This window comes from Enhydra lutris, unplaced genomic scaffold (genome assembly GCF_002288905.1).
Source record: "Enhydra lutris kenyoni isolate GAN:26980312 unplaced genomic scaffold, ASM228890v2 scaffoldscaffold15, whole genome shotgun sequence".
Lineage (NCBI taxonomy): Eukaryota > Metazoa > Chordata > Mammalia > Carnivora > Mustelidae > Enhydra > Enhydra lutris.
In genome coordinates, this window is record NW_019154099.1 from 32,596,369 (window position 1) to 32,619,495 (window position 23,127).

General features: G+C 36.2%; 1 protein-coding gene across 2 annotated transcripts in view; it reads right to left on the minus strand.

The window, feature by feature from the left end:
• Positions 1-23,127, minus strand: part of LOC111146914 (MYC binding protein 2, E3 ubiquitin protein ligase) — a 257,881-nt gene that overhangs the window by 213,093 nt on the left and 21,661 nt on the right. For both annotated transcript variants that reach the window (XM_022502672.1, XM_022502671.1), the window contains exons 2-4: positions 16,793-16,868; positions 8,608-8,823; positions 585-738 (exon numbers count right to left, since the gene is read on the minus strand). In XM_022502672.1, the coding sequence (XP_022358380.1) occupies positions 585-738; positions 8,608-8,823; positions 16,793-16,868 (446 nt within the window). The remainder of the gene's footprint in view (positions 1-584; positions 739-8,607; positions 8,824-16,792; positions 16,869-23,127) is intronic.

Genomic DNA, 23,127 nt, shown 5'->3' on the forward strand with positions numbered 1-23,127 from the left:
TGAACCTGTATCAATAACACAAAAGGCATGCATTTATAAAATCCAAATACATTTTACAAAAAGAAAACATATTTACTTATTGGAAGTTGTCACTAATTCAAAAGCATTGTCTGTAACAAAAATGGATTTTTGTTTACAGTGGATACAAAAGAAATGCCGTCTGTCGGGAAACCAGATGAGCTGTTTTGGGTTGGCGGCATTTGTTTCCTCTCTTCCCACATTTTTAACTACCAGAATAACACACAAAGTTAGAGAAAGTCAATGTTCAATATTTTGGCCTAAGGTTTAATGAGAACAAATTAAGTTAATGGTGATTATAAGGCTTGGGATTATTTCTGGGTTCCAAGGATTTACGTTTTGCTTTTTCCCCATCATCACAGTAATCAAGAAATGTCTGTACATGAACTGTAAATATTAAACTATAACTCTAGTAGAACAGAGCAAAATACCTTAAAATTTACACCCCTCCTGTTTTAATACCATAATTTAAAAACAAAAACAAACACTGCATTACAGGCAGTATCTGCTTCATAAGAGAAGCTATTTACATTTAAAGACTTCATTTAATGATCCTGAGCTCTTACCTAGGACCTCAGGTGGCTCTGACTGAAGACCTTCTGGCTGCTGACCCTGAAGTACGTTAAGCAGGGCCTGGAGACTCCTGAGGCATAGGGATGGGTGAGAAAATCGTGTCTCCTTGATCAACTCAAAAACTTCACAAAGTCCAACCTCAATGATCTGTTTAAGATGAAAAAAAAAAAAAAATATATATATATATATATATATATACACACACACACACACACACACACACATATGTACCTTGTAATAGGTAAGCTAATAACATTTTCTTGGGTGTTGAACCAGTACAGCTCATTTCCACAGCAAATGATTAATGCTTCCATATTTAAAAGGCAAAAACAAAAAGAAATACATTACCCCCCCTCAAAAACAAACAAACAAAAAAACCCACAACTACCCAGGATGTTTAATTTCAAGATTCAGAAAACCATTTAGTCATATGGAAGACTAAAAAATAATGGCACTATTTTAAAAGCAGTTACAGCATAAGGAAGCCATAAGAAAATAACATGGAAATTGTAGGAGTGCACTAGATACTAGGTTACATTCACTCAGAAAAAATAAACTCTATTAATTTAAAAGTTCATTTGGCCATACTTTACTACAAATCAGCAATCTTTCATTAAAAGTTATGTCAATTGTTACTAATGACCAGAAAAAAAGTCATTTAAAAAGGAGTTTTTCATCTTAGCCCTTCGTATAATGGTACAATCACATTATTATTTATTGATGGTGTCCCCTCTTCTTGTAGGGTTTCTCACAAAAAGAATTAGAAACTGCCTACTTAAAAACTCACTACTGGGTCACCTGGGTGGCTCAGTGGGTTAAAGCCTCTGCCTTCAGCTCAGGTCACGATCCCAGGGTCCTGGGATCGAGCCCCACATTGGGCTCTCTGCTCAGTGGGGAGCCTGCTTCCTCCTCTCTCTCTCTCTGCCTGCCTCTCTGCCTACTTGTGATCTCTGTCTTCAAATAAAAAAAAAATTAAAAAAAAAAACAAAAACCCAAAAACAACAAAAAAAAAACCTCACTACTATTTTTACTTTAATTATCTTATCACTCCTCATCAGGACCAAGGAAAAATCTGACTCAGTATCCAGCAAAAGAGAGAAATCTGCAGCTAAAGTCTGAGAGAGAAATGTGATGATCTGATATTGGGAGATAACTTCAGTGGACTGACAGAACAACAGACAATGAAATCTCATTCTTCAGTCAGTGGCAATATTTTGAGAAAGAGGTATATAAGATCTTTTCAGAAGGTGTTAAATTATTTGGAGAAGTAACAGAAAAGTTAAAACAAGACTAATTAGTAGAAATGCATCAAAGCATTAATTCTGTTGGACATAACAACAGAATATTCTCCAGGCTGAGATCTGTGCATTAATCACATATTACATAAATATTTCTTAAGCACTTATTTTGGGAAACTCACTACAGGAGATATTAAGATACACATTACACTAGTCCCTGTCTTCTAAGAATTTATACTCTAACTGGATAAATGAGCCTTGCACATGACTCTGTTATAGCATTTATTATATTATAGTGTAGCTGACTATTTTTGTTTCCTTTTTCCTAACTAAACTGTGGTCTCCTCATAGACAAGGAGCATGTCTGAACTAGATTAATATGTCTCACAGCTAGAGCCCAGTGCCTGACACATGACAGGCATATAATAAATATTTGTTTAATTGCTCTCTCAGTTGTGTGCTAAAACCACTGCAACTCAGAAAAAAATTTTCCAGACAATGGTCAAATCAGTTGCAGGCAAGTCAGTTGCAGTTTTGATTATCATTTGCAAGGTTTCTGAAGAATACAGATATGACTGAGAAGTCAAAATAACTAGCAGGACTGTCTTTTTAGAGAAGTTATCTAACATCCTAGCAGACTTAGTTATAGCTAAGATCACAGAAGTTGCTTGTATAAAGTTTCAATTGATTAAATGCACTAAGCAGTGAAAATTTCCAGGTGATATAGTTTCTTTTCTTGGAATAGACTAAAAAATAAAAACGCCCTGTTCAAGATTTCTATCTGCTTATGTACTTTACAGGAAATGAATCTGAACTCAAAGATCTCCTAAACACAAAATGTGGGGCTCTGTCCTCAGGCCAATGGGAGACTACTATATCCTTTTGGTCTCCAAGAATGCTTACTCTACTGCTACCAATTGTGACTTTTCAAAATCCAAAGGAGAAGTGTCACAGATACATTCTTAGCTAGGGTTTATTTATCCAAAATTCCTACAGTAACAGAGAAAGTATTGAACCTTACCAGAAGGAGTAAGGCTACTTACTAATCAAGTTCCTGAGTTGTCTCTCTGGTAAGTTTAGAGTGTAAGAACAAATGTATGACAATAAGGAACTCAGGTATGCTGCTTAGGAATAGAACACTGGCTGTTTTTGGTGAGACATACCCATAAAATGTTAGTCAAATGATCAGGAAAGAGAAATGACCCATCTGTCTAGGCTAACCACTGTAGATTCTCGGTACTCATTTGTACCTTACTTCACAAAAAATTTTTTTAATAAGGGGGAAAACTACTTCGTTTCCAGAATAATTATATGTTTTCAATATATAACAAAGTAAAAATCAACCTAAAGTTTTCCAACATATCTAGCTTTGAATTATTGAGTTGAGAAACAAAAGATGTTGTGAAGTGTTTCCCCTTGAGGTTTGGCTGAGAGTATTTTACCGTATGTATAAACTTTGAAATTGTACTTTAACACTGAGTCTTTTTTTTTTTAATTTATTCATTTGAGAAAGAGTAAGAGCTAGAAAGAAAGCACACACATTGGAAGAGGGAGAGAGAGAAGTGGACCCCCTCTGAGCAAGAAGCCTGACGCAAGACTCAATCCCAGGACCCTGGGATCATGAACTGAGCTGAAGGCAGACACTTAAATGACTGAGCCAACCAAGTGCCCCTAAGCTTCTATACTTTCAATGATAAACCATAACTACCCAACACATAGTCTTCCACTTCTCTTCAGAAAATAGTGTTTTGTAAATTTACTGAATTTTTTCTTTACAGTTGCTTTCAAATAAGTAAATCCCAAAGGCTCTCTACTATACTTGAAGGAACACAAACCCAAATAACTATCTGATACAGCCAGTCCAATGTCACTGCTGGGAAAAATAAGATAAAAATATGCTTGGCCAAAGAAAAATGATACAACGAGTCTTTCAAAAAGGTTTTATTTTTGCTCTCCTCAAAATCATAGTATTTCTTAAAGTGATTTTATTAGTTCACTAACAAGTATGAACATAAAAACTGAGTTACATTTAGATAGAATAATAAATTCTTTGCTGTTAGAAATTGTATCTTGTTGTATTAAAAAGTCCTAGAGGAGGGCACCTGAGTGGCTCAGTGGATTTAAGCCTCTGCCTTCGGCTCAGGTCATGATCTCAGGGTCCTGGGATTGAGCCCTGCATCATGCTCTCTGCTCAGCAGGGAGCCTGCTGCTTCCTCCCTCTCTCTCTGCCTGCCTCTCTGCCTACTTGTGATCTCTGTCTGTCAAATAAATAAATAAAATCTTCAAAAAAAAAAAAAAAAAAGCAATAAAGATGTGTTTAAAAAAAAAAAAGGCCTAGAGGGAGAGGGTGGGGGTGGGCAAAATAGATGAAGGGGGTTAGGAGGTACAAACTTCCAGTTAAAAAATAAATAAGTCCTGGAGATGAAAAGTACAGCATAGAGAATATAGTCAATAATATTGTAATAATGTTGTGTGGTGACAGATGATGACCACACTTAACATGGTGAGCATTTTGAATTGTGCAGAATTGTCTATATGCTCTATACCTGAAACCAGTATAACATTCTATATCAACTATAAGTTTAAAATTGCTTTTAAAAACCTAGAATCCATTCCAATACTTCCAGAATACATTTGAAAAAACTGAAGAGGAAACAAAAAGTGGACTTATATATTACCACAGAGGAAAGTAAATTGACTTTCAGAATTTTTTATATAAAGCAAATATTTGGTAGTGATGACATTTATAAATAATAAAGAAAAAAAATCTATAAGGCAGTGAAAGAAAGGGTGGGGGAAAAGCGGCAGCAGAAGAGGAGGAGGGTAAAAGAGGAGGAAGAAGAATTCTGCCTCTCAGAAGATCTGGGTGTGAAATGTCTAAGTTCCTATCCTCTGACATACAGATTTATCAATGACTACGACCATTTTCTTCCCTTCTCTTCATGCCCAAAAGAAGTGTTCTTACAACTTTTCAAAGCTAACAATTTTTAAGCAATATTCTTGATCTCACTCCCATCCTATCTCTAACAGAATTTCATCTTGCCTTCTTCCCCCCACACCGTAATAGCTCCCAAATCTCTATTTTTAGCTGGGGCTTTTCTTTGTAACTTCAGCCCTATCTAGTGTACATGGGACACCTCACTCAATACGGCCAGAACTAAACGTCATCATAATTCCAGCAAAGCAGTGTTTCTCTTCCAGTTCTCCCTTTTGTAGTAAATGGCACTGCCCCAGAAACTTCAGAAATATGTTTAGATTACACCTTCTCTGTCAGCCTTCATAATCAACCAACTACTAATTCTTGTCATACACTTCCTGTAGGCTGAACACAACCACTACCTCATTCCAACCATTAGTCACTCTTAGTGGACAACTGCAGTAGCTGCCTAACTAGTCCCTCTGCTCTAATCTCTCCACCTCCAGTGATCTTTCTTACTAGCACCTATGTAAGTTTACTAAAATACAAGTCTGATCAAACTCTCTTGCTTAAATCTTCAATATTTCCAAATCACAAGACAAAATCTGAAAGTGTCTACAAGACACAGAAGGCCCTACAATCTAGCTGCTGCTCTCTGACTCACCCAACTCAGCTACTCCACTCTGGCCAAGAAGAGACCACTTGTACTTTTACGATGATGCTGTTTCCTCTGCCTGCACATGCATCCGCAGTCAGTGCTGCAGTTTTACCCCACCCTGTTGCGCTACATCTATCACACCCCGAGTAACCCTTAAGTCACTAGACATGCCAGCTATCCTTACCAGACATAACTTTCTTGAGGGTGGGGGCTGTGTCTCATCATTTTGTTTTCAGAGCCTAATATAAAGCTTGCTATAACTCAAAAAAGAATTTAGAAGTAAATAAACTTAAGAAGTAAACAAATAAGTCTATCTATGTCTCTATCTTTTAACAAAATATGTGGAATGACTAGCATCAAATGAGAGTGAAAGCAAAGTATGAATCTAAAAATAACTGTTAAAAATAATGTAGTTATAAAGCTTGGAACATTTTGGAGGATCTGGAAATCAGACAATGAAAGATGGTGTGAGCTGGGTAAAAACTGTGTTTTGTTTTTTGTTCTTTTTTTTAAAGATTTTATTTATTTATTTGAGAAAGAGAGAGCATGAGTGGAGGGAAGAGGCAGAGGCAGAGTGAAGTAGGCTCCCCACTAAGCAGGGAGCACAATGTGGGACTCAATTCCAGAGTCCCAGAATCATGACCAGAGCTGAAGGCAGACGCTTAACCAACTGAGCCACCCAGGAGACCCTAAAATTTGTTTTAGGCAAAAAACTCAATATGAAGTACTTAGGTGGGGGTAAGACAGTTCTTTTTAAAATATCAATGGCTGTTGACCCAATAAACAAGGCAAAGGAACTGACAAGCAAGGGCCATATAATAAATTCAACTTAGCTTTTAAAATAAAACTGCATCAAAGTGATACTTCAACAACAAATAAAAACTATCTTAATTATGCCAGAGAAAAGGAGTAGGAGAAGAAAAAAACCTCAGTGAAAAAAAGGAAAGCGATGGCCACACATGCAGGAGAAGCAAGAGAGGAACAACTGCGAAGGAGAGGAACTGATGGAAAAGAGTAGCATCTGGAGCAGAAATGGTCAAAAGGAAAAGAAAAATGGCAACATTTCTCACCTGCCCTCAAATTCCCATCACCTCAAGCCCTAAAGGCCTCATTTCTTCTTCTGTGTCTGTCCTTCATGTCACGCAAATGGCTGCCAAACTCACCACCTGGGAGTTTCAGTCCCCACCCACGCCGAAACCCCACAGCATTCTGAATGCCTCTGCATAAAGACATCTCAGCACTTCTCTCGCTTGTCACATGATCTCACAGATTGTCCAGAAGTTTGATTTCCTTGGACGTAAAGTATTTATTAATAGATTGAAGAGTTCCTTGAAAAGAAACTCAAATTCATTTGCACCTACTCAACTTCTTGTTTGCACTTTGTTTGCACCTAAGCTGATACTTCTAACTACTTATTTATAACTATGACATTTATTAACTCACTGAATCCTCACTACAATCCTGCGAGGTAGATGTTATCTCCATTTCACAGTTGACAAAACTGAAGCACAGATAAGTCAAGTAACTTTGCCAGCACCACAGAGCTAGTATTTTTAATGGTGAGTGTTTGAGCCTGACAGTTTGACTCCACTGCCCAAGTTCTTAGTCACTGTACTCTATTTCCTGATGTGTCAGTACTTGATGGAAAACTCTCTACCTAGAGGAACTTACATGGAAAAGATGAGCTTGCTTGTTTTAAGTAGAAGAAGGAGGTAGTGAAGAAGGTACACTTAAGGATGCTGGAGAGAAAGGGACTAAAGGAAGAAGAGTCCCAAGAGAAGGATATTTGAAGATGATTGACTAAAAGTCAGAGGAAGTTCACAAAACCTCTCTTACTCTATGAAACAGGAAGCAAGTCATCCGCTGAGCATAAAATGAGAAGAACCTGACAGTAATGATTAAGGACAGTGGTGCACTTAGAAATAGCCACCATGAGATGTGAGAAAAAAAAAAAAAATCAGATGAGGAACATACTTTTTATCTTGGCTGCTATTTTCAAATACCAAAATATCTACACAATAGCTCCTCTGGGTGTGTATAAAAAACTTTTCGAGTGCCTGGGCGGCTCAGTGGGTTAAAGCCTCTGTCTTCGGCTCAGGTCATGATCCCAGGGTTCTGGGATCGAGTCCCGCATTGGGCGCTCTGCTCAGCAAGGAGCCTGTTCCCCCACCCTCCGCCTGCCTCTTTGTCTACTTGTGATCTGTCTCTCTGTCAAATAAATAAATGAAATCTTAAATAAAAAAAAAAAGTTTTCAAGGCATGGCTTTAAGGTATCAGTTTAGTAAAAAGGCAACAGACCTGAATCATTTATAATAAAGGAAATCATTTTAAAATGCCCATATTTAGAAAAAAGCAATATGCATAAATCATTTATGATAAAGGTACCTTTTTAAAAAATGTCTATATGTCTTTTGTTAGAAATACAAACTATACCCACAATATAGACAAAATATTATATATAAAATAACATTACAGTCTTAAAATATATTAATACTTAAATAGAAGGGAGTACCTTAAGAATAGCCTATTCTACTACCATACATGTTTTTATAACACCAATTAGCTTGCAAGTCTCTGGTAAATAAGGAATGATATCAGAACAATGTAGAAATCTTACTGCTTCATATGAAATTTTCTTCCTAGGCAAAGGGAGCCAAAGTAGCAAGAGTACAATTATATCCTTGGGCAGAAAAGGCAAAAGCTCTCAGCTCAGCAGCTGCACAGCCAGGAGCCCTTCTAGTTCTAGTTCAAGAAAAATAAAAATGCATACCTGTACCCCAGATTCCCTCTCCAGAAGGGAGCACCCCCAGCTTTCTATGGCCCTTGGCTTGTGGTAGTTTGCAGTTCTGCTTATGCCTACTTTAACAGCAGCCAACAGGCTCAGAGCTCCACTTCTATCTGCAATGGCTCAAGGTTTACAAGCCACCAATTCCACTTTACTGCTTTTGTACATTTTTAAAAGCCCCTGATCTTTCTTCCTGGGCTGTCCAAGTACTCACCACTGAGTTACCAATTACTGACTTTGTTAGCACTCCAGCTATAAAACTGCAGTTTTCCTAGTCTGCCCCAAACCTGTTTTTCCCCATAAGCCCTGTTAATTTTTAGTGCACAATTTTATAAAAAGGTATTTTAGCAATGCAAATATTTGTACCATAGCTGGAATACTTGTAGGTTATCCATCCAAGTGGAACTTAGTGTCTTACCTTTGGAAGCTTGATAGGGGGCTCTTTGGATTCCTCCTCTTCATCACTATCTGATTCTCCACTCTGCACACAGTTCTTGGATGCAGCTGCCAAGGATGTTTCCTTTTTCTGCCATTCCAGAACACAATGGCGTACGTTGCAATAAATATTGAAAGCAGAAGGATTGCTATGTAGTTTGATATCTGGTATGATTACTGTATTCTCCAAGTTTTCAGACTGAAATACAAGACAGAATATTTCAATTTCATATTCATTTCCATAATCACCAATTCTCATTTTAAATAAAAAATTAAAGATTAGACATGCTAGATGACTTGCAGAAGTCAAACATGTGACACAGCAAAGATAATCTAACAATTTACATAAGTACCCTTTCTTCTATACTTCATTACTTTCTAAGTAACAGCAATAACCAAACTGGCAAGGGATGGAGAGTGGCAGAGAATCTAACAGGAGTGCCCTTTTAGCCCATGATAGGAATAGAGCCAACAAAGCTTAACTGTTGTAGTATCACAGGATATTAATTTATTGCTTTTCTAGGGGACATGAGATGTATCACAGAGTCTCAGTGACCTACTACAAATGTTAAATTACATTTTGATTTCTCTAAAAGTAGATTTAGGAGCTTAAACAGAAATCAAAACTAAAAAAACAAAACAAAATAGAATTTTTAATTTTGGTCAACTTTTTATGGTACTGTTGGGAAATTAGATTTCTGCAGATTATGGACATATGCTTTCCTGAAGCTCTCTCCCAGCTATCAGTCTTAATAAATACTAAAAATCACGTGCTTGGTAATTTAATTGTTAAAACTAAAGAGTCCATTTCTGTTTTGGCCCAGCATTTTATTCATCAGACCAAAATCACACTTTTGAGATCAACATTTACATTAGAACTATACAGAACTGGTTTAAGATAGTCTATTAATGCAAGTTACAAAAATTAGAGTATGTCCAGGAAGTACACCTCAAGTACCAAACACACTGGTCTCAAAATTCTACCCTTCTTCCATAAATAACTGAGGAAAAAGTGGACTAATTCTTGTTAGAAAAAATATATACCAGAATTTATTGACAAATAACATATAAGTATGCCTTCCAGAGATATTAAAAACAAGCAATTATTAGCAATCCAAATCCAAGAACATATGAAAGAGATAATACATCACGATCTACCAAAAAAACTGGCTGGTAACAACACTGGAAAAGGAATCAGCGTAATTCCCCATACCAACAAAAACAATAGAAAAAACATACGATACTCTAAATAAACATGGAAAAAGCATTTGACACAAATGAAACACCTATTCATGATAAAAAGTACAAGTAAACTAGGAATAAAAGACAATTTCGAAAACTGAGTAAAAGGCATCTATGAAATACCCATAGCTACACATAGTAAAAGACTGAACACCTGCAACCTAAGATGCAAACAAGGCAAAGACACCTATTCTCAACAATGTGATTCCACATTGTACTAGATATACTAGTGTCATAAGCCAAGAAAAAGGAATACAAGATATAGTGAGAAAGAAGTACTTACTAGACAAATTTATTTGTAGAAGACATGTAGAGAATCTTAAAGTGTCTGCAAAAAAGTCACTAGAAATAATGTGTGGATTTAACAACATCATGGGATACCAGATCATATTAAAAAAAAAGTTAATGTATTTATATACTAAGAATGAACAACTGGAAAATATAATTGAAAAAATAATAGCATATAAGTTACAAACTAGGAGAAACTATTTGCATATTTCACAAAAGACTAGCATGCAGAATATATGAAGAATTTTCAAAACTCAACAGTAAAAAACAAATAAATAGCAATTCAATTTAGAAAATGGGCAAAAGACATGAATAGGCATGTCACTGAAGAAGATACACAGAAGGCAAATAATAAGTTCATTATAGTGAGCCATTAGGAAAATGCGAATTAAAACAAAATGAGACATAATACAAACCTATCAGACTGGCTAGAATAAAAAATAATGACAACACCAAATGCTGGAGAAGATGTGGAGAAACTGGATCTCTTATACATTGTTAATGGTAATATAAAATGGTCCAGCCACTCTGGAAAAAAGTATAGCAGTTTCTTACAAAATTAAATATGCACCTTACAGTACAACCCAGCAACTGCGCTGCTGGACATTTTTACCAAAGAAATAAAAACACATGTTCATTCAAAAACCAGCACATGAATATTCATAAAAGTTTTATTCAAAATAAGCAAGAAACAACTCAGATGTACTTTAATGGGTGAACGGTTAAACAAACCACGATACAGCTTACTGCATGGAATACTTACTACATGGAATGCTTACTCAGCAATAAAAAGGTAGAAACTAATGATATATGCAACAACTGAGATAAATTTCAAGAGAATTAAGCTGCGTGGCAAAGGCCAGTCCCCATGATTACATTTATATATCCTTCTTGAAATGAAAAAAATTAAGGAAATGGGGAATAGATTGGTGATTGCCAGAGTCAAGGGAGAGGGTGAGTGTGGGGGAATGTCTATGGCTATATTACGTAGCAAGAAGGATCCCTGTGATGGAACTCTTGTACACACTGACTGCGGTAATTGTCCACAGATCGACATATGTGATAAAATTGCATAGAACTAAATACATGACCACATACAACCACAAATGAGTACGTGTAAAACTGGTGAAATCTGAATAAGTTCAGTAGGTTGGATCAATATGGATTTCCTGGTTGTGATATTTACCACAGTGATGCAATACTTTAGCAATTGGGAAAAACAAGTGAATGGTATACAGAATCTCTGTATTATTTCTTATAACCGCATTACTATGATCATCTCAAAAATTTTTTAAAAATTAATAGCATTTAGGGACGCCTGGGTGGCTCAGTTGGTTGGGCAGCTGCCTTCGGCTCAGGTCATGATCCCAGCATCCTGGGATCGAGTCCCCCATCGGGCTCCTTGCTCTGCAGGGAGCCTGCTTCTCCCTCTGCCTCTGCCTGCCATTCTGTCTGCCTGTGCTCGCTCTCTCTCCCTCTCTCTCTCTGACAAATAAATAAGTAAAATTTAAGAAAAAATTAATAGCATTTATAATAACATCAAAACAACAAAATTAATATTTAATAAAATTATGTGTAAGCTCTGTACAATGAACACCAAAATAACATTGCTGAAAGAAATTAAGGAAAACCTAAAGAGAATAGAGATAAACCATGTTCATTGATTAGAAGATTTAATATTATTAAAATGACAACTCTCCCTCAAATCTACAAGTTCAATGAAGTCCCAATAAAAATTCTAGAGACTTTTGAGAATAGAATTGAGAGGCTGATACTAAAATTTATAAAGAAACATAAAGGACCTAAAATAACTAAAGCAATGTTTTTTTAAATTTCTTTTAAGATTTTATTTATTTATTTGAGAGAGAGCGAATGAGAGAAGGGGGAGGGTCAGAGGGAGAAGCAGACTCCCTGTTGAGTAGTGAGCCCAATGTGGGACTAGATCCTGGTACTCCAGGATTATTACTTGAGCCAAAGGGAGTCACTTAACCAACTGAGCCACCCAGGCGCCCTAAAGCAATTTTTTTTAAAAAGACCAAAGTTGGAAGACATATGACCTGAATTCAAAACTACTGTAAAGAAAACAGTGTGGTATTGGTGTGAAGACAGATACATAGATCAATTAAATAAAAATTAATTCCAGAAATAGGTTCAAAAGAGTATGGTCAACTTATTTTTTATAAAGGTGTTAAGACAATTCAATAGAAAAAGAGAAGTCTTTGTAAAAATGACGCCAATTAACTGACTACCGATATGAAAAAAAATGAACATGAACCCTTATTTTATACCACACGGAAAAATTAACTATAAACATATCATGGGCCTAAATATAGCAGCTTAAACTATAAAATTTCTAGAAGAAAATATAGAAAAAAAAAATCTATGTGACCTTGGGGGAGACAAAGATTTCTTAGAACACAAATTACATGAATCATATATGTAAGAAAATAATCAATTACATTTGTGAAACTTAAAAAACTTTTGTTCTTCTAAAGCACTATATAAAAACATAAAAAACCATCCCACAGAACAGGAAGAATTATTTGTAATACAGATATCTGACAAAGGACTTCTATCTAGAGTACATAAAGAACTCGACAATTTAATAAGATGGCAATTATAAAAAGGGGAGGCAAGACAGGAAAGATATTTCACAATAAGAAGATATGAATAGTCAAAGGCACATGAAAAGATGTTCACATCATAAGTTATTAGAAAAAAGCAAGCTAAAACCACAGTGAAATAAATACCCCTATGTATTTAGAATGACTGAAATTTTAAACGCTAACATTACCACCATTTGCAAAGATGTAACGCAACTGGATCTCTCATACACTACTGGTGTAACAGTAAAATGCAAAAATTACTCTGGAAAATAGTATGAATGGTTTTTTGACAAGTTAAACATTCATCTACTATGCCATCCATGAAAAAACGGTTAACAATGCAGGTACGACTGCTTATTCCTTGTTATTTCCCCAAGGGAACCAGGGCTGACTGTGGGCCAATCCTTAGGAATGTGGTCTTTAGACTTTTCTTTATGTTAGTTACTGATGGTTTTGTAAAATGCACCTAGAGCAATGGACCAGGCCTACTGGGCTTGTTCCACTGCTTTGTACAAACATCGAGATTGATGATGTGCACCTGAGTCTTGTGTACTCAGAGTTGCGTACTCAGTTGAGTACTCAGTCTTGCGTACCATGGTTGCGTACTCAGACATGTCCTGCAAAGCAGGACATGTCTACATGTGACCAACCCCCCCTTGAAAGTCTCATATTCTAAGACTCAAGTGGGCTTTCCTGAACAGAAACATTCCATACATATTCTTGTAGTTCACTGTCAGAGACAAAGTGTATCCTGTGTGCTCAGACAAAGGAGGAACTAGAAAGCCTATGCCTTAATTCCCTAGACACCACTAATACTATTGATTTCTCTTTCCTGCTGCCTATTCTGTACCTTTGGCTGTAGTAAATCTAAGCCATCAGTGTAAGTTGCTTTTGAGACTTATCAATTTTTTGGCAAATCATGGAAAGAAACAGCACCTACTCATTCCACTTTTAGGCATTTATCCTTCCAAAAAACAAAAACATCTATCCACAAAGACTAATACACAAATATTCATAGCAGCTTCATTTGTGATAGCCAAAAACTGGAAATATCAACAGGTAAATGGATTAACAAATTGAGATATATCCGCTAACTGGATACTCATCAGCAAAAAAAAAACAAACCAGAATGAACTGTTAATATATACAACTACATGGATACAACTCAAAATCATTATGCTGAGGGAAAAGAAGCCAGATACAAAAGAGTACACACTGCATGATCACATTTATATGAAATTCTAGAAAATAAAAAACTAATTTATAATGACAGAAAGTACATCTGTGGTTGCCTAGAGCCATAGCTGTAGGAAGAGACAGAATGCAGCAAAGGATGAGGAAATGCTAGGGAATGATGGAAATTTTCTAAGCCTTGATAATATCTTTCAAAATTCTGCTTTAAATATCCTAACCTAAGACCCAGGCATGTTTGGTAACAGGATGCTGAAGAAGTTTCCTGTGTAATGGATTTGATTTCTTCTATAAGAAAGTAAAGTCATTTGTTAGAGGGTAGGACTTACCAACTTTGAAGAGAGTGAAAAGGTTTGAAATAGTCATAGAATTATTTTATCAGAAAAAATAAGAAGACAGTCTAGCTATGCAAGGTCCATTTGAGACTGGTAATCATGAATGTGTACTGGTATCTTAACTCCCTTTAGCAGCAGACAATACTCACCTGCAGGGAAAGAGAAAACAGCTGGATTTGTACAGGATTAAATTTTGTCAGATGAGTGCAACAAACAGGAGAAAAGAAGATGTGGTAAGCAGAATACTGGCCTCCAAAGATACCCTCCCCTAGTCCCTGCAACCTGGGAATGTGTCATCTTACATGACAAAAGGTACTCTGCAGATGTGAATAAATTACAGATTTTGAGATGAAGAGTTTATTCTGGATTATCTGGGTGTGCCCAATGTAATCACAAGGGTCCTTACGGATGAGAGAGGGTGGTGGGACAGTCAAAGAAGAAGCGGTAACAGTGAAAACATGTCAGGGTAATTCAACATGAGAGAAGTCAACCAACCATTGCTGGTGAAGGTGTAAAGGAGCACAAGCCAAGGCATGCAGGCAGCCTCTAGAAGCTGGAAAGCAAGGAAATGAATTCTCCCTTAGAGTCTCCAGAAGGAACGCAGATTCACTAACACCTTGATTTTAGCCCAGATCCATTTTGGCCTTCAGACTTCTAAAACTGTAGAATTATTTGTATTGTTTTAAGCCATCAGTTTGTGCGATTTGTTACAGCAGCCATAGGGAACTAATAGAGATTAAGTACTTTTTTTTTTTAAGACTGTGCTATCTAAGCGGAATAAGAAAGAAACTGAATAAAGGAGATGGCTAATGGATGAGGGGAAATAGAAGAGCCAATGACAGCAATAAACAAGGAAATAAAGTGGTATAGTTAAATTGTATCTTATTTCATTTGCTGAAAAGAAATGTTCATTCTTAAAATATATTGGGGGGGGAAGCTCACTGGAATTTTTTAAATAACCTTTTTAAAAAAGGTGAATGAGGGCACCTGGGTGGCTCAGTGGGTTAAAGCCTCTGCCTTCCGCTCGGGTAATGATCTCAGGGTCCTGGGATGGAGCCCCGCATCAGGCTCTCTGCTCGGCAGGGAGCCTGCTTTCTCCTCTCTCTCTGCATGCCTCTCTGCCTACTTGTGATCTTTGTCTGTCAAATAAATAAATAAAATATTTTAAAATAAAAAAATAAAATTAAAATAAAATTAAAAAGGTGAATGAAAAATAGTCCAGAAACAGTAATAGAGAGCAGGAAGACTAATGACACTCTTATTATTTTATATGCCCATCATAAGCAGAAAACATTTCTACCTCATCTTTCTCTTCCAAATATCCAGCATAAGGCCTTCACAAGATCAGTATGCAATTAATGTTTTAGGAATAAATGAGTAACTTTTTTTTTATCACTCTTATCACAAGGTGCTCCTAAATAGCAGATAAAAAACCTGAGGACAAAAGAAGAAAGATGAAACATAACTCAGCCTAACCAATCAAAGTACCCTATCTCCAAGGCCAAAGTGAATGATGAAGTTCAATCAAAAATCATACTCAAGACTTTCTGCTAGAACTGATGAAGCTGGAGCCCCCAGGAGCCTTCATCCTCAGCCAGAGGTAATAAGCCCACACACAGAAGAAAGCAGAAGCAAGAGATGAAGACACAGATTTGCCGACATTACTGATGGATCCAGCTGTGTCTTAAGATAGAGCCATGAAATAAATTTCATCCCCTATACTTTTATTTTATTTTTTGGCTTACTACTTTAAAGTACATTTCTCTCAGTTACAAAATGGCAAGAACACTAACTAAAAAAGGCAGGAAACAATTGTCTTTAGAACTTAAATATGATATACAGGCTAAGCTAAGCCATTGTTTCTTTAACTAAAAGTAGAGCTGTTCAGAAATCATAGTTATGACTTCCCTCTTTCTCCTGTCTATGCTTCTTAGTACTGTTCAAAAAAAAAGACTCTTTGGTAGAAAGTGAAAATGTCTAAGATTTAATAGAGAAGACTTCCGCTTTAGATGGAAAAAGAAAGATCCTTGCTCTCTATGGTCTCATCTAATTAAAATATTCCATATTGCATTTTCTTTTGTACAGCCACCCACTCAGAACAATATAGATATATCAAGATTCTTCCTAACTCATGACATATGCATAGGCCAAATCCAAGTCCCAATGTCCAAGCCAATTTTACTCAGTTTCTAGAACATGTAGTTAGGAATGGAGAAAAAAGAAGAGAAATGGATATGTTCCCCCAAAAAACTGATCAAAGATAACATGAATAAACAGTAAATAATTTTCATCACCCAGATATTAACTTCCAGGCCACTGGCCATGAAATGCCCCCAAAATGAAACTAAATAGCATAACTATGTAACAAGGGGCTTTTTAAAAATTAAAATTAAAAAAAAAATAGACATGAAATGGTTTGCTAGTTATACCTTTTTAATCTTGGCATTTTTATTCCAATTACTGTATGAAAAAGTCCTTACTCCCTATAAATTGTCAGCAGTTTTACCTTGCTTCTTGTCTTCACTTTTGATTTGCTCTTCTGTTTTCTTTTCAACTTCTTCTTATTTAAAATTTTCTTATTCCTAAAAGTGGAAAAAAAGAATTATGAAAGTTCATTATTAGAATATATAAAGCTATGAAAAATGTACTTCCAAAGTAGATATCTGAATGTTTCTTCTGCAAACTTTCTATGACACAATATACTCTCCATGCACACATAAGATACTAACACACAATATAGCTATTGAGATAATAACACAGCACTGGAATGCTAAGAAATATACATTAAATGATCAAAAAATTGAATTTTGCAAATATTTTTATAAAATTAAAAAAGGCAAATGGCATCAGATAAAGTTTTTAAAATGTTATTCAATAGTGGGGAGGCCAATAAATATTAGGTATATTCCTTTCCCAGAAAAATCTACTCTTTGTAATTGCAAGGGCTACAGTATTAAAAGGGACAGAAAGCAATTTTTACTAAATTGCTATAGAAAAGACTCCAACTCATACTCTTCTTACATCCTGTAGCCAGTTTTTTCATAAGCTCACAGGCCTAAGACCAAATTATTCTTTAAGCAGAAGGATGCCCCCGAATGACTTCGAGAAAGAGATAGAAAAAAATGTGGCAAAAAATAAGAATTATAGTGGAAGAAAGAAGAATCAGGGAAAACAATTTTATTTTATTTAAGGATGTCTCTAACACTGAGGTACACACTGTTAGGTACTAAAAAATATAACATGAAAAAGATAGTTCTTGCCCTCAAGGAGCTCAAAGACTTGAATGAAAAACATAATTTAATGATCAGCAAAAGGATGCTACTGAAGAGGAGGAGGAAGAGGAAGGGGAGGGGAAGAAAAGAAAAGAGGAAGAGGAAGAGGAGGAGGGGAAGGAAGAGACACTAGATGCTAGAGTCCTTAACATTTGGTAACTAATTTAGTGGAAGTTGTGACCAAAACAAAAGTTGCATGCCTAGGCCACCTGGAGGTAGGGATGTCATTCACAAAAATAGGGAAGTCAAGGGGAAGAATTTAGTTTCCAAAAGGAAAACACTGGTTCTATTTTTTTTTTTTTTTCAAGATTTTATATATTTATTTGAGAGTGTGTGTGTGTGTGTGTGTGTGTGTGTGAGAGAGAGAGAGAACATGAGCTGGGGGAAAGGCAGATAGAGAGGGCGAAGGAGACTCCCCGCTGAGCAGGAAGCCCAATGTGGGGAGGATCCCAGGACCCTGAGATCATGACCTGAGCCAAAGGCAGATGCTTAACTGATGGAGCCACCCAGGTGCCCCTATTTTTAATTTTTTTAGAAGGGTAAAGGACAAAGGGAGACAGAGCATCGTAAGCAGGTTCCATGCCCAGCACGGAGCCCAGTGCAGGGCTCCAACTCACAACCCTGAGATCATGACCTGAGCGGAAACTAAGAGTCGGCTGCTTAACCAACTGACCTACCCAGGTGCCCCCAGTTCATTTTTAAAGATGTTTGAGTTCAAGATACTAAAATGTCAGCAAAACAGACATGAAAAAGCATATGAAAATTTATCTTTGACAGTTCCCTCAGCTTTACTCCCTAAACCAAAATAATCACAAATTCTTGTCAATTATGTCTTATAAATAGTTCTTGAATCTGTCTACATCTCTACGGCTGCAATTCTAATAACCTGTTACCACCACTTCTTGGTTGGTCTACTGCAAAAGCTTTTTAATGCATTTCTGTACAACCATGTTTGCCCTACTTCAATTCATTCTTCACCCAGGAACCCAAATCAACTTTTAAAAACACAAATCTGAAGGGGTGCCTGGGTGGCTCAGTTGGTTGAGCATCTGACTCTTGATTTTGGCTCTCAGGTCATGATCTTGCAGTTGTGAGATACAGCCCCATGTGGGGTTATGAGCTGAGCCTCAGGTCTGCTTGGGATTCTCTCTGCCCCTCCCCCAGCTCACATGTCCTCATCAGCATGTGTGCTCTCTCAAATAAATAAATAAAAATTCTTAAAAAAAAAAATAGAAACACAAATCTAGGAGGTAACTACCCCACCCAAAACCCTACTAGTATCTTCTCAATTCTCTTGGCTTAAAGTCCAAAAGGATTGGCATGGCTTTAAAGATCTTCTACCAAGATCTGATCTCTGCCAGCCTCCCTGCCTCATTTTGCATCCCTCTCCAACTTGTTCATCATACTCCAGCCACAAGGACATCCTTCTAGTTATGTGGACCTGCTAAGCTACTTACGGGCTTTCACAAACGCTCTCCCTCTTCCTGGTATTCTCTCCCACATCTTTTGCTAACCACCATTCATCTCTGAGGCCCCAATATAAGTGTCACTTACTCTGTAATGTCCCAGATTGGGTTAATTTCCCTAATATTCACTCTCACATCACTTTACACTTGTTTCACTGTGTTATCTACAACTGTAATTATGTATGGGATTATGTGTTCAATGCATTACTCCTTCACCAAGCTGTAAGTGCCAAGAGTACAGACGCCATGTATTTCTTGTGCTGTGCTCTAGCTTCTTGGTCTGAAAAGTACTTAGAACAAAGTACTCAATACTATTTTGAGAGAAAGAAAAAGTTGGAGGAAGGAGACAGGAAAGAGAGAAAAGAATGAAGTTCAGAGCTTTATGCATTTACTCAGAGGACCAAGGTTAGATTCGTAGATACACAGATACATTTAAAGGATATGTAAGCCAGCCATATCCATTTAGGAGGTATCCATGAAATGATTTTACGCAGATTTTGGTGCAACGGAGGTAATGGAAAACCATGTACATGGGTAAGATTTCCCCCAGAGAACATGCTACGAAAGTAAAGAGAAAGATTGATCAAAGGTGTCATGTGGGACACATGAACAGATACACCAGCTTATACAGTCTATCCAACTCTGAGCATTGCTAGAGCACGAAAAATGTCTATTTCAACTCTGTACTTTCAAGACCTGCATCACTGCCTGACATATCATGGTTGTTCAAGAATTATCAAAAATGAACAAAAAGTTAATGAAAATTAATAGATATTTCTCATTATGGTTTAGAAAAACAACTTCTCTTTTATATTAAATGAAATCAGTTATTTGAGCAATAGGAACATGTAACTGCTAAAAGATTAGCCCCTTTTGTACAACTTAGAAAAACATCAAGGTTCATTCAAAACTAATCTTTAGAGAAGTAGAATATATAAACCCAAATAAAATGACTTTCCTGAAGCCTACTCATCACAGACTAAACATTTTCACAAATATACATCAATATTTGTTTTTGTTTAATGAACATCTTTGAAGTTCAAATGGCTTTAATATATATTCCTAAAATACTTCTTCCTATGCATTTAATTAGTTTGGCATTTAATTAGTTATAACAATTTTAATGAACCTAAGCCCACCAATTCCTGACTATAAAGAAACAGCTTCTCCCAAATCCCCACAAATTGATTTTACTGTTTTGTTGTTATCGTTGTTCTTGTTGTTAATTTGGCTTGTTTTGTAAGAAGTAGATGGCTGTCAAAAGAAAGCCAGTAATAAGTTAAAAGTTATTATGAAGAAAATCTATAGTCAACATTAGAAAATAAAAATGCAATTTGTCAGTAAGCTAACATCCCCTTATTATAACTAATGGAAAAGCTTAGTTGAAAACTAAGTTTAAATAAAGTTTTTATGATATCAGAGGATGGACAGATAAAAGAAAAACTCTAGAAACCAGTCTTACACAGTAACAATTCACCCTGGAATTTATGATGATTTAGGACTTGAAATCCTAAATCAAATAGGAACTTAAAATGAAAAAATGTCTGGAATTGATCTCATAGGATTTTTAGTCATTTCACAAAAAGAACCTCATACCTATGAGATTTGAAAGAATTGAATGCTAATAAGAGGCAAGGCTATTAACATTCTTTAAATATTTATTTTAAAAATATTTACTTTAAAAATTCCAAGGAAGAAAAAAAAAAAATTCCAAGGAAGAAATTTTAATAGCTACCACGGTTTAAGGAAAAACAATTTTTTTCCTGCAATGTAAGAACAAATGAATATTTGCACGTTGTTCCATGCTATAGATCATTAGTTTCTCTATCAGCTTATTGCTGAGTCTGTTTTCTAAAAGAAAAAACAAAAGTTAGTCAAAATTTAATTTAAAAACGTCTCTCATCCTGAATCTGTTTCTTCATTTGTAAAATAACAAGATGAAGGAGATTATTTCTAAGATTCCTTTTAACTCTAAAATACTGGAGTTTTAGTAAGTCCAAATTCAAAGAACTTCTAGAATAAGAAGATTTCAATCTTTTGTTTAATTTCCCTTAGTAATGAGAAATGAAAAATTCCTAAGTCTATGGTCTAAGGCAAGAATAGGCAATTTTTTTTTCTGTAAAGGGCAGACTGTAAATACCTTCCACTTTGTAGGCTATAGGATCTCTGTTGCAACTCCTCAACCATTACAGCAAGAGAGCAGACATAGACAAACTATTTATGAACACTGAAGTTTGAATTTCATAGTTTTTATATGCCACAAAACACTTTTTTTTTTAAACCTTTAAAAACATCAAAACCATTCTTAGCTCACAGGCAATACAAAACAGGCTCTGAGCCAAGCTGGTCTTTGTGCCACAGTTAGTCGACCTCTGGTCTAGAGTGTACTTTGATAAACAGGCTCAACGAGAAAGAAAAAAAAGTAACTACTAGTATGGAACACAGATAAAAACTGTTCAAAATATCACTATGCTTATACAAATAAGCATTCTTTTTTTAAAATTTAGTTTAATTTTTTGTGTGTGTGTCTTCCAAAATTCATTGTTTATGTACCACATCCAGTGCTCCATGCAATATGTGCCCTCCTTAATACCCACCACCAGGATCACCTAAGCACCCCCCTCCAAAACCCTCAGTTTTTTTCTCAGAGTCCACAGTCTTTCGTGGTTTGTCTTCTCCAATTTCCCCCAACTCACTTCTCCTCCCCATCTCCCAATGTCCTCCGTGTTATTCCTTATGCTCCACAAGTAAGTGAAACCATATGATAATTGATTCTCTGCCTGGCTCATTTCACTCAGTATAATTTCCTCCAGTCCCGTACATGTTGATAATCTCCTCCAGTCCCTACATGTTGATACAAAAGTTGGGTATTCATCCTACTCAAGGAACTACAGAACACTCATGAAAGAAATTGAAGAAGACACAAAAAGATGGAAGAGCATTCCATGCACATGGATTGGAAGAATAAACATTGTTAAGATGTCTATACTGCCTAGAGCAAGCTATACTTTCAATACCATCCCAATCAAAATTCCACTGGTATTTAAGAGCTGGAACAAACAATCCTAAAATTTGTATGGAACCAGAAGAGACCCCAAATTGCTAAGGAAATGCTGAAAAAGAAAACTGGGGACATCACATTGCCTGATTTCAAAGCTTTACTACAAGGCTGTGATCACCAAGACAGCATGGTACTGGCAAAAAACAGACACATAGACCAGTGGAACAGAGCAGAGAGCCCAGATATGGACCTATGGTCAAATAATCTTCCACAAAGCAGGAAAAAATATACAGTGGAACAAATAAGCATTCTTAAAATTATGTCTTTCTTTTTGCAAAGATAAACTCTGTACTTCCGCTTCCTTAAAGTAAGATACTAGAGAGAAGCAAGCCATTGCTCTTTCTTCAAAAACTTGACTAGCCTAAGAACGCTGTGGAAGTAATTAAGAACTAGATAAACCAAAACTCCAGAGATGAAACAGGATTTCCATGGTGAGCTCAGACCACTGGCATTTTCCTCTATGGGGGTATTTGCAAAGTTTGGATACACTGAGGTCAAATTGAGCCTAGTTTAAACAGAGGAACTCTACTAAAGAAAACCAGAAACTAGTGGAGCTTTAGCTGGAGTGAGACCGGAAATCTAGAAAAGCCTCAAATACATGGGCAGTTTCCCTAGTGTTATAAAGCTTAGTAATGGGATGCTAGAGGATAGGGAGGCTGTACCAACAGAGTCAATTTCCCAGTCTCCCAATGTCTAGAAGACAGAATCCCAGTCAGAGGAGGAGTCTCCTTAATCCATGAAAGGATGGAAATTGTCAACATCTCATCCTACTTGTCTAACACAGCAAAAAGCAAAACTCTCTGAAAGAAAATAACTGGTAGGCACATAATAAATATATTAAGAGATATACAAGAAGCAAAATAATCAGGCAGACTCAAGATAACTGTCATTGAATTTAGGAGACAAGGATTTAAAATAGATGCAAAGATGGAAAAATAGGATGAAATGCAATTTTCAAAAGAATCTAATTTTTAAAAAGCCAAGTAGCTTTTCTAAAAAATAACTGAAATCAAGAACTTGTCAGGTGATTTTAAGAGCAGAC